Source organism: Manihot esculenta, chromosome 12 (genome assembly GCF_001659605.2).
Source record: "Manihot esculenta cultivar AM560-2 chromosome 12, M.esculenta_v8, whole genome shotgun sequence".
Taxonomy (NCBI): domain Eukaryota; kingdom Viridiplantae; phylum Streptophyta; class Magnoliopsida; order Malpighiales; family Euphorbiaceae; genus Manihot; species Manihot esculenta.
The window spans coordinates 24,783,750-24,796,975 of NC_035172.2; the positions used below are offsets into that span (position 1 = coordinate 24,783,750).

At 38.3% G+C, this 13,226-nt stretch overlaps 1 protein-coding gene across 1 annotated transcript; it reads left to right on the forward strand.

Annotated features, from left to right (window-relative positions):
* Nucleotides 1–8,787: 8,787 nt before the first annotated feature.
* LOC122721407 lies at nt 8,788–12,984 on the forward strand (the record flags this gene model as incomplete). The annotated part of the gene is made up of 6 exons (XM_043949165.1): nt 8,788–9,915; nt 10,375–10,621; nt 11,069–11,702; nt 11,835–12,607; nt 12,761–12,895; nt 12,950–12,984. Coding segments are annotated over 6 exons (2,952 nt in total), but the record flags the coding sequence as incomplete, so codon positions are not given.
* Nucleotides 12,985–13,226: the final 242 nt, after the last annotated feature.

Consider the following 13,226-nt stretch of genomic DNA (forward strand, 5'->3'; position numbering starts at 1 on the left):
CTCCTTGCGAAAATGCACCCAAACCCACTCTCCAGGAGCAAACACCATCTTCTTGCGACCCCTATTCGCAATATCAGCATACGTCTTGTTCTTTTTCTCCATGTTAGCTCGTGCTTTCTCATGCAAAGCTTTCACCAAGTCAGCTTTCTTCTCTCCATCTAAACTTACAAGTTCATTAGAAGGTAATGGCAAAAGATCAAGAACAGTTAGTGGATTAAAGCCATAAACTAGCTCAAATGGCAAATAACCTGTAGAAGAATGAATAGAACGATTATAAGCAAATTCAATAAAAGGTAAACAATCTTCCCAAGTAGCCAAATTCTTACCCACTATAGATCGCAATAACGTACCAAGAGTACGATTCACAACTTCAGTTTGCCCATCTGTTTGTGGATGACAAGTAGTAGAGAATAAAAGCTTAGTTCCTAGTCTACTCCACAAAACACGCCAAAAATGGGACAAGAACTTTGTATCCCTATCAGAAACAATAGTCCGAGGCACTCCATGTAAGCGCACAACATTGCGAAAGAACAAATCAGCAACAACTTTCGCATCATCAGCTTTATGACATGCAATGAAATGTGCCATCTTACTAAACCTATCAACCACCACAAAAATACTATCTCTACCTCTCTTAGTTCTAGGCAAACCAAGCACAAAATCCATGCTAATATCAATCCAAGGAGAACTAGGTACAGGCAATGGCATATAAAGACCATGAGGCATAGACTTAGATTTCGCCTGTCTACATGCAATACAAGCAGAACATAACTTCCCAACATCCTTACGCATAGATGGCCAATAAAAATGCTCAAACAGAATATCATAAGTCTTAGACACACCAAAATGCCCCATTAAACCACCACAATGAGATTCCAAAACAAGCAATTCACGCATGGAACATCTGGGCACACATAATTTATTTCCCTTAAATAAATATCCCTCATGCCTATAAAATGAATTAAAAGCTCCTTGTTCACATGCAACATAAACATTGCCAAAATCAACATCACCAACATACAAATTCTTAATATACTCAAATCCAAGCAACTTAGAACTCAAAACAGAAAGTAATGTATATCTCCTAGACAACGCATCAGCAACAACGTTATCTTTACCTTGCTTGTACTTAATCACATATGGAAATCTCTCAATTCGTTCGATCCACTTACCATGCCGTTTGTTCAACTTACCTTGGCCCTTCAAATGCTTGAGGGATTCATGGTCAGTATAAATCACGAACTCCTTTGGCAGCAAGTAATGCTCCCACACGTCCAACGCCCTCACCAAAGCATGTAACTCCTTGTCATATGTAGAATAACTCAGTTGTGCACCATTGAGTTTTTCACTAAAATATGCTATTGGCTTCTTCTCTTGCATCAGCACAGCCCCAATACCTACACCAGAAGCATCACATTCAATCTCAAAAATTGAATCAAAATTAGGCAAAGCTAAGACAGGTGCAGATGTCAACTTCCCTTTCAAATTCTCAAACGCCTTTTGCTGCTCTTCTCCCCACTGAAATCCAACCTCCTTTTTGATAATGCTAGTGAGTGGTGCTGCAATGGTAGAAAAATCCTTCACGAATCTTCTATAGAAACTTGCTAGCCCATGGAAGCTCCTCACTTCAGTCACGTTCTTAGGAACAGGCCATTCCTTTATAGCTTTCACTTTCTCTTCATCAACTTCTAATCCCTGTGCACTCACAACAAAGCCAAGAAAAACAAGCCTATCCATGCAAAATGTGCATTTCTTAAGCTTGGCATATAAGTTTTCTGTTCTCAAAGCTTCCAGCACTATCCTAACATGCTCTAAATGCTCATCTAATGTCTTACTATAGATCAGAATGTCATCAAAATAAACAACAACAAATCTGCCCAAATAAGCTCTCAAAACATGGTTCATTAATCTCATAAATGTACTCGGTGCATTAGACAACCCAAAAGGCATTACTAACCACTCATATAGCCCATATTTTGTTTTAAAAGCTGTTTTCCACTCATCCCCAGGTTTCATACGAATTTGATGATATCCACTCATAAGATCAATTTTAGTAAAATACCTTGCACCATGTAACTCGTCCAACATGTCGTCAAGTCGTGGAATGGGATGTCGATACTTCACCGTGATCTTATTTACAGCCCTACAATCGACACACATCCTCCACGTGCCATCTTTCTTTGGTACCAGCAAAACAGGAACGGCACAAGGGCTTAAGCTCTCTCTAATCAAGCCTTTCTCCAACAGCTCCTCCACTTGTCGTTGCATCTCCTTGGTCTCCATTGGGTTACTTCGATATGCTGGTCTATTTGGAATCGTCGAACCAGGTATGAAGTCGATTTGGTGTTCAACTCCCCTTAATGGCGGTAAACCACTAGGCAGCTCCTCTGGAAACACATCTTGAAAATCCTGCAACATAGACACAAAACTAGAAGGCAAATGGTCAAGTGAAACATCAACATTAGTAAACAAAGTTTCTTTATATCTAATGAGCAATAACGGCTGCTCGTTAGATATCGCAAATTTAAGCTCTCTTGGTTTCGCATAAAAAGTTTGTTTCACCTTTCCTTGGTTTTCTCTCACCAATGGGCCATTTATTTGATTATTTTCTTTTCTGGCCTCCTTTCCCAATTTCTTCTCACATTCACTCTCCTTATCATGTTCTCTCGCACTTCCCTTAATTTTTAAAGTAGCACCCCTTTTGGTCGAATCTTGCTTTGCTTTTTCATGCATCTTCCGATGATCTTCATACACCTCCAACGGTGATAATGGTACAAGAGTAACCAGCTTTCCTTCATAGGTAAATGTGTACCTATTTGAATACCCATCATGCTGCGCCTTCCTATCAAATTGCCATGGTCTTCCTAACAACATATGGCCAGCTTGCATAGGAACTACATCACACAACACTCCATCTTTATACCAGCCTATAGAGAATGGTATCTTCACTTGTTTAGTAACCTTCACCTCTCCACTATCATTAAACCATTGTAGTCTATATGGATGTGGATGTTTTAAACAAGTCAATTTCAGCTTCTCCACCATTGTCTCACTTGCAGCATTGGTGCAACTACCACTGTCAATGATGAGCATACAAACTTTACCCTCAACTAAACATCTAGTATAAAATATGTTATCTCGTTGCTCTAGACCTTCTTCTTTCACTTGCATATTCAAAGCACGCCTAGCAACTAACATATCACCACGTTCAGCAACCAACGCATTCTCAACTTCTTCTTCACACTCATCAACATCATCAAGCATATCATTCATATCATTATTATCACCATCACTATGGTCAGAATCAGAAACTAAACCCCCATCATCAGTAGCAATCATAACTCTCCTATTTGGACATTGAGATGCAATATGCCCATTTCCTAAACATTTGAAACACTTAATATTTCTACTAGGAGTAGTATTAGGAATACCTGACTGCTGCTTATTTGAACCTCCATTCATCCCTTTTCCACTTGTAGGTGGAGGATTGCTCCTTTGGAAGGAATTCTTGAAATCTCCACCTTTTGAGGGCAAATCATTTGAAGACCCCTTAAAGGTTGAACTACTTCCTCCCACATTCTGGAACTTCCCATATTTGGTGGAGCTCTTGTTCTTGATTCTCCTTTCAATCTTCATGGCCTTCTCAACTAACTCTTCCATGGAATTGTAATCATACATTTCCAGCTCACTTGCAATGTTGGAATTTAGACCTCCCAGAAATCTGGACATTAGCCTTTGTTCATCCTCCTCAATGTCAGCCCTGGCCATGGTCATCTCCATCTCCTTGTGGTATTCTTCAACACTCTTACCACCTTGGACCAGTCTTGCCAACCTATTATACAAATCCCTATAGTAATGAGAAGGAACAAACCTTGTTCTCATTAAGTCTTTCAAGGCCTCCCACTCCGGCACGGGTCGCAATCCTTTTCCTCTTCTACTAGACTTGAGTTGATCCCACCAGAATGTAGCATATCCCCTAAATTCCACGGCTGCGATATGGGACTTCTTTTCTTCTGAGTAATTATGACACTCAAAAATTTGTTCCACCTTTCGCTCCCATTCAATGTATTCTTCCGCATTGTTATTCCCTTTAAATTCGGGTACCTTCATCTTGATGGAACTAAGGTCATTGTCAGTCACAATTTGGTAGTTTTCAGCCACCTCTTCCTGATCACCTCGACCTCCTCTTGCTGCTCTCCTAATGACCTCCTCTTCGCCTCCCCTTGGTAAGATTCGTTGTGGTAATCTCACTGGAGGTGCGGGCTGTTGTACCCTCTCCCTCATCATTAGATTCATGTTCTCTTGTAGGGTGGCCATCATTCTTGCCATCTCTTCCATCTTCTCATTACTTTGCTGCATATATGTCTCAAAATTGCTAGAAATTGAAGCAACATCTTTACCATTCCCACTAGTCATGACCACAACAGAGAAACTCACAAGAAACAATTAGTAACTGAAAGAAAGAATTCACAAGTGTTTCGCTCTTACCTCACTATTGCTGATTCTTCGATTGCACTTCAGAACCAAGGTTCACTCACCAATCTGCCAAGTACGTTCAAAAAGGTAGGATCCTAATCCCTAGACACCTAGAAGACAACTTGACAAGTATCCGGAGGCAGCACAAGAACGTTTGCACTACACGATTGAAAACTAAGTGTCGAAACAAACAAATGATACTCAGCAATGTAATGGAATTTCAACGCTAGCTCAAAAACAAAATAGAAACAAGAGGGCAATAAAATAGACAATTCTGGTCAGAATGTATCAAAACCAACTCGCTCTTGGTAAGCTGATTTATGGACCTAAATCTTCTACCCCAAACGCTGGTTTGAAGACACCCCAAGAATGCTACTATACTATGCAATTTGAAATAAAAGAACAGCAGCCCCTCAATGGTGGAAAAAAAATCTGAAGCAAAATTTTCACTTAATTGTAACCCACCTAGAACTGATCCTTAATACTTAAATAGCAAGACTAAAAAGAAAATTTTTTTTTGTTGGAGCAATTTTTTTTTTTTTTTTTGCTCTCACTATCCCCTTGCTTGGGTCTCAAGCAACACCACACGAAATTCTTGAGTGTGTATCAAAAAAAATTCACTAACAGATTCAGTTCGAAGGGAAATAATGGCTGCTAAAAGAAACCGAATTGCCAAATAACAAAATAGCAAGCAACACAATGATTTTGGATGGACAATCCAGGACCTAACAATTGGAATCGAATTGAACAGAAACGAATTGAAGACAATGAACCCTAACGAAATTCGAAACTAAGATACCAAAAAAAACGAAAATATAACACAGCCCTAGAAAGACAGATAGATAAAGATTTACCTGTTGTTGGCTCTGATACCAAATGACGCGGAACCCTATGGCACTTAGTCCTCAAACCCCGTCGCACCTCTGATATAGATTCCAAGAACGTGGATAAACCACCCTCTATAGCACCCTAAGCTTAGCGAAGCTAGAACACTAATAACGGAAGGATTTTGTAGAACGGATCAGAAGAACGCCACAATCGAAATTGATAAGTTGATCTGATTCGTGATGCAATCAATGAAAGAAGCAAACTCTCACTCTCTCAAAGAAGGCCAAAATTTGCATAAAGCAAATCTGAATTAAATTTGTCAAAAAAACAAAAAAAAAGTGTCTGATATAAGAATTTAAGGCCTTATTTATAGTGTAAGGCAAAAACCTAAACCTAGTTGGAAAAGGAAAACAAATACTAAGTCAGAATTCCTATCCCAACAGGGAAACAAGCTAAAATAACAAAAATAACTGCCAAGTCTTTAAAAACCAACCACATTCTCGTATGCCTCAATAGTTCCAGCAGAAACCACAACCTCAGGGACGAAACCACAACCTGCTTATGGTTCGGGCTGATTCTCCACTATCTTCCTCCATGATGTGCTCCAAAATTAACTTCCACAAAACACAAAAGTGTCTTCGGCTAACTGAATGTCGCGAGCGCGACTTTGATAATGGTAGCGAGCGCTACAAATCTTCAATTTGCTTCTGCTTCATCCATGCATACACTCAGCAACGTAATCAGCTTCGAATGACCTTCAAGTTCCTTCTCGCACTTATCCCTAGCAATTTCAGTCATCTCTCTTGTAATAAATTCTTGAATATGCAATCCAAGAGTAACGCCGTACTTCCTTGCTTTATTCCTTGTCAATGGTCCTTGTTGTAGCTCCAAGGGATCCTTGCCTTGCTTCCCATGCTGGTTCACATCACTTTGTGTAGGTTCTTTTATTTTTATTCCTGTTGTCTTAGTTTGTGGAGACGTACTTTGTTCACTTATAATTTTTTGTAATAATTTTGACATGTCTTGTAATTCTGTCTTTGGACTTAGTGTGACTATCTCAATAGGGTTTTGTGATGGAGGTATCATTTTTGTGAAAGGTTTATTAATAGGTTTTATCGCTGGATCTATAGCATATGGTTTTGGATTACTATATCTCTGAGATAAATATATAGTATTTGGTTTAGGTGCTATAGGAGAAGGTGCTTGTGGTGTTTCTATATGTTCTATATTTGTTATTCCTTCATAATTTCTATCTATTTTTTCTTCCATTCTATCTAATTGTTGTCCTATAATATGTAAGGATACATTGGTCCAATTATTTTGTAAAGTGATATTTCTGGTGTGGTCTTTTGCTATATGTGTTGTGTCTATGATTGGTTGCATTCCATGAGATATTTGATTTTTTCTAAAAAATATTCTATCTAATGGTGGTCTTTCACATTCATGGGCTAGATGATGTAAGCACGACCAACAACACCAAAAATGATGAGCTAGCATTGCCTCAAGGACCAATTACAAGGCTGAGATCCAAGAGGTTGAAGGAAGCACTTCAAGGATTCATGAAGGAATATGTTGAAGCTTTGCAAGTTCATTTTGAAGTTGAAGAACAATCTGGCCATTCCAAGTCAATTAGGCCAAATGTGTCCTTATTGACAATTCAAATTCTGTATTTATAGTGGGTAGTCATTTAGTAGTTGGTAGTTAATCAGTAGTGGGTAGTTATTTGGTAGTGGGTAGTTAAACAGTAGTGGGTGGTTACCTAGTAGTGGATAGTGGCATAGATCATGGGTCCATGCATAGTTGTGGGTAGTGGCAAAGATCATGAGTCTTAATTTAGGCTATATAAAGCATCCATTTTTCTATTGTAGACACAGATTATCAATTATTCAATACAATTGCTTTATGCGATTCTTCTTTGAGAGCTTAAGAGAGATCTTGGTTCTTGACATTGCATCACGAATAAGGTTTGATACTAACTTGTATGTTTCTTATTCTTGCTGCTCTTGAAATCAATCCATTATAAGTGTTCTTAATTGCATGTTAATTAAGGGTGCTTTAGATTGGGGAATTATTTTCTGAATTAAGTTCTTTTTACTAGGGTATGTGTCGTTTCAGTCTCTAATAGGCTGGGGTTCCGCATCAATTGGTATCAGAGCTAGGCTTAGTAATAATTTCTTAACTATCCTTTGCGTCTTTGCATTCAATTTTGTCCATTATTGGCTGAATATATCACTTTGGAAATCTGGTTTGGGATACCTATTAGAGCCGAATACATTGTTTGGTTGTTGTTCAAATCAAATTTTACCGTAAATTCTTGTTTAGGCTGAATTACTATCTTTAGTGATTTGGTTTATGCTTTCTGCCCTAATTCATATGCTGTCATTCTAATACTCTTAGAATAGTATTTCCAGTGTTTTACTTTTGTCCATAAAAAAAAAAAAATCAAAACAAGAAGAAAAAAAAAAGGAAAAAAAAAAGAATTTCTGCCACTTTGGTTCATTTGTTCAAACTTCATCCTGATTGATATCTACTGATATAAATCATATTTCATATACCTTGAACATATTTCTGGGCTTGGAATTCGAAATACATGTTTGGGGTAGGTTTAGGACAAATTTGGGTAGTATTTTCACAAAACAGTTGTACTTAATACTTGCTGTTTTAAGTGTCTATTTTGTTTGCTTGCTTTGAATTAATTTTGTTGAGTCAATATTAATATCAGTTAACCTAGGATTGCATGCTTAGGGAAAACTTCGTGTTAAGCACATCCGTCTTGTCAATTTTTGATTCTTAGTTTGTCAATTTGGTGTCTTCCTGTCTGTTGGTTCCTTACATTTAGTTTGACAAATTGCACATTGTTGAACATCTAATTACACTTAGTACACGAAATTTAACTTTTGTGTGCTAAATCAATCTATTTGTTCATTTTGGTCAGTTTGCATCTAGTGTTGTTTCCTATCTTTTCTTCTTAGGTCTTTCCTTGCTTTCCTTATTATTTGAATCATACAAGCTTGGCTTATTGAGTCCTTATTCTGAAGTGCACTTTTGAGATACCAAGTGAGTGCTTGAAAATTAAACACGTGAGTTGAGAGAATTGTGAATTTTTTTTCTATAATGTCTTGGCATAATACTGGTGACACTTCTGACCCTACATTTGATCTTAAAGATATATATAAAGCTTTCATGGATAGCTTTCAGAAGCTAAATTCGAGAATGGATAACCTTGAGGACAACCTTAGATCTTCAAAGGGCAAGTCCATTCAGAGGGATGATGATACACACGATCCATCCTATGATGAGGAAAATGAGGCACAATCAGCCCCTGTCCGAGCCAGAAGGTTCAATGATCGTGTACCATATGTAGATAACAGTATGAACTCCATAAAGATGAAGATTCCAAGCTTCAATGGTAAGGCTGATGTTGATGCCTATTTAGAGTGGGAGCGTAAAGTGGATATGGTTTTTAACTGTCAAAACTATTCCGATGATAAAAAGGTAAAACTTGCTGCCCTTGAGTTTTCAGATTATGCACTAATATGGTGGGATGAGCTTGTGAAATCTAGGAGAAGGAATGGAGAGTTACCCATTGCTAGTTGGGATGAGATGAAGCGAATCATGAGGAAGAAATATGTGCCTACTTATTACCATAGAGATCTCCATCATCAATTGCAAAGATTAACTCAGGGATCAAAGTCTGTTGATGAGTATCATAAGGAGATGGAGTTGCTCCTGATCAAAGCAAACATAGTGGAGGAGGAAGACCAGACTATGGCTCGTTTCTTTGGTGGTCTAAACAAGGAGATTGCTGATGTGGTTGATTTGCAACCATATGTTGATTTGGAAGACTTGGTGAACATTGCAATTAAGGTGGAAAGACAAAGAGGCCGAAATAGATGGGGGAGCAACAGGGCTGCTCAAAACTCCAACAGCAAATGGGGTTCCAAATGGAACACCAAGCCTGATCCTAAAAGGTTTGAAAAGTCTTCAACTCAAAAAGGCATGTTACCTTCCAAAGAAACATCCAACTCTCATGGTAAAAATGAATCAGCCCCTAAATCAAATAGAACTAGAGATATTCAGTGCTTTAAATGTAAAGGGCGTGGGCATTATGCCAATGAGTGTGCTAATAAACGTGCTATGGTAGTGAGGGGAGATGAGATAGTCTCCGAAAGTGATTCTGATTCTGATGAAGTACCACCTTTAGAAGATTGTTCTGATGTAGAGATAGAAGAGTATCCTGTTCAAGGAGAGTCCTTAGTGATATTGCGTACTTTAAATGTTTCTATTAAAGAAGAGGGACTTGAACAGCGTGAAAACATCTTTCACACTCGTTGTTTGGTTGGTGGTAAAGTCTGTAGCATGATAATAGATTCGGGTAGTCAAGTTAATTGTGCTAGTACTATTTTAGTTGATAAATTAGGACTAGAAACTATTAAACACCCTAATCCTTACAGACTTCAGTGGTTGAATGATAGCGGCGAGGCAAAGGTAACCAAGCAATGTAAAGTGTCATTTTCTATTGGCAAATATGTAGATGAGGTTACTTGTGATATTGTACCCATGCAGGCTGGACACATTTTGTTAGGTAGACCATGGCAATTTGATAGGCGTGTCATTCATGATGGGTATAGTAATAGGTTTTCTTTTACGTTCCTCGGTGTAAAACATATACTTGTACCATTATCTCCTAAAGATGTATATGCAGATCAAGTGAAATTACAACAATCTGCTAAATTGGGTAAGGGAGGTGAGACAAGTAAAAAGAATGAGGGAAAAGGGGCCAGTAGTAAAATGAAAGTTTCGAATGGCCCAAAGGAGAGTGACTGCACGGGAAAGGATAAAAATGAGAGATGTGCAGGAGAGAAAACGTTAGTGAGTGTGGAGGTAAAAGGAGAGCTGAGTGAGAAGAGTGAAGAATTCAGCAAGTCTTCCTTTTATTGTAAAGAGAGAGAGCTGAAGAAAGCATACTTAGGGAAGAGAGCTTTGATTATATTGCGTTTTAGTTCCAATTTTATGATTGAGACTAACCCTACTGTTGAATTGCCTAGTTCTTTTTCTAAGTTATTGCAGGAGTTTGCGAATGTATTTCCTGAGGAGGTGCCATCTGGGTTGCCACCCATTAGGGGAATAGAACATCAAATCGATTTTGTTCCTGGAGCTCAGATTCCAAACCGTCCAGCTTACCGTAGCAATCCTGAGGAGACGAAGGAATTGCAAAAGCAAGTTGATGAGTTGCTAGCTAAGGGACATATCAGGGAGAGCCTTAGTCCATGCGCAGTACCTGTTTTGTTGGTTCTAAAGAAAGATGGAACAATGCGCATGTGTGTTGATTGTCGTGCGATCAACAAAATCACTGTAAAGTATCGCCATCCTATTCCTAGATTAGATGATATGCTTGAAGAATTATGTGGTGCTGTTTTCTTTACAAAAATTGATTTGAAAAGCGGTTATCATCAAATTAGGATGAAGTTAGGTGATGAGTGGAAAACTGCCTTTAAGACAAAATATGGTTTATATGAATGGTTAGTCATGCCTTTTGGCTTAACTAATGCACCTAGCACATTTATGAGATTGATGAACCATGTTTTGCGTGATTACCTAGGTAAGTTTGTGGTTGTGTATTTTGATGATATATTGATTTATAGCCGAAACATGGATGACCACATTAGGCATGTTGAAATTGTTTTACAGAAGTTGCGTGAACATGAACTGTATGCTAATCTTAAGAAATGCACATTTTGTACTGATAGTGTCATATTCCTAGGATTTATTATTAGTTCACGTGGAGTTGAGGTAGATACTGAAAAGGTTAAGGGTATCCAAGAATGGCCTACACCTAAGAATGCTAATGAGGTGAGATCCTTTCATGGATTGGCAAGCTTCTATAGGAGGTTTGTTAGAGATTTCAGCACTATTGCTGCACCTCTAAATGAGATTATTAAAAAGGCTGTTGGGTTTAAGTGGGGTAAAGAACAGGAACTTGCATTTAACACATTGAAAGAAAAACTTACTACCGCTCCTGTTTTAAGGTTACCTGATTTTTCTAAAACCTTTGAAATTGAATGTGATGCTTCTGGGATTGGTATTGGTGCTGTTCTTATGCAGGAAGGCCGACCCATAGCATATTTTAGTGAGAAGTTAGGTGGCGCACAATTGAACTATTCCACCTATGACAAAGAGTTCTATGCACTGATTAGGGCTCTTGAAGTTTGGGAACACTACTTGCTGCCTAATGAGTTTGTGATTCATACCGACCATCAGTCTCTCAAACACTTGAAGGGACAAGGGAAGTTGAACAAGCGGCATGGTAAGTGGGTTGAATATCTCGAAATCTTTCCTTATGTGATTAAATACAAGCAAGGTAAAGAGAATGTGATTGCCGATGCATTATCTAGACGTTATGCATTGACTTCCATGCTTAGTTCTAAGTTGTTAGGATTTGAGCATTTGAAAGATATGTATGAGACTGATACTGATTTTTCTGATGTATTTAAGGCTTGTGAACATGGGGCATTTAAAACGTTTTATTTGCATGATGGGTTTCTTTTTAGGGGGAAACAAATATGCATACCTAATTGTTCAGTGCGTGAGTTGCTTGTTAGAGAATCACATTCAGGAGGATTAATGGGACATTTTGGTGTGCAAAAGACTTTAGACATGTTGAATGAACACTTTTATTGGCCTAACATGCGAAAATATGTAGAGAAAATTTGTGCTCAATGCTTTGCATGTAAACAGGCTAAATCTAAGTCCTTGCCACATGGGTTGTATACTCCTTTGCCTGTACCTACTGAACCTTGGACTGATATATCTATGGATTTTGTGATAGGTTTACCTAGGACAAAAAGAGGTAGAGATTCAGTGTTTGTTGTTGTAGATCGCTTTAGCAAGATGGCACATTTTATTCCATGTCATAAAACTGATGATGCAACGAACATAGCTGATTTGTTTTTCAGGGAAGTAGTCCGTTTGCATGGTATACCTAGGACTATTGTTTCTGATAGAGATTCTAAGTTCCTTAGTCATTTCTGGTGTGTTTTGTGGGGGAAATTGGGTACTAAACTTTTATTTTCTACTACTTGTCATCCACAAACAGATGGCCAAACTGAAGTTGTTAATAGGACTTTAGGAACTATGCTTCGTGCTATTGTGGGTAGGAACTTGAAAACTTGGGAAGAATGTTTGCCATATGTTGAATTTGCTTATAATCGAGCAGTCCATTCTTCTACTGGTTATTCACCTTTTGAGGTTGTGTATGGTTTTAATCCATTAACTGTACTAGATTTAATGCCTTTACCTTTGAACGAGTTGTCTAATATAGATGGAAAAGCGAAGGCTGAAATGGTTAAATCAATACACGTGAAAGCGCGTGAGCATATTGAGAAGCGTAACAGCATATATGAGAAACAGGCCAATAAGGGTCGCAAGAAAGTTGTATTCAAACCAGGTGATTGGGTTTGGATCCATATGCGAAAGGAAAGGTTTCCAACTCAAAGGAAATCAAAACTCGATGCACGAGGGGATGGACCATATCAAGTGCTGAAACGGATCAATGACAATGCATACATAATTGATCTGCCAGGTGAGTTTGGTGTAAGTGCTACCTTTAATGTTTCTGATTTGTCTCCTTTTGATTTTGGTACAGATTCGAGGACGAATCCTTTTCAAGAGGGAGGGGATGATGTAAGCACGACCAACAACACCAAAAATGATGAGCTAGCATTGCCTCAAGGACCAATTACAAGGCTGAGATCCAAGAGGTTGAAGGAAGCACTTCAAGGATTCATGAAGGAATATGTTGAAGCTTTGCAAGTTCATTTTGAAGTTGAAGAACAATCTGGCCATTCCAAGTCAATTAGGCCAAATGTGTCCTTATTGACAATTCAAATTCTGTATTTATAGTGGGTAGTCATTTAGTAGTT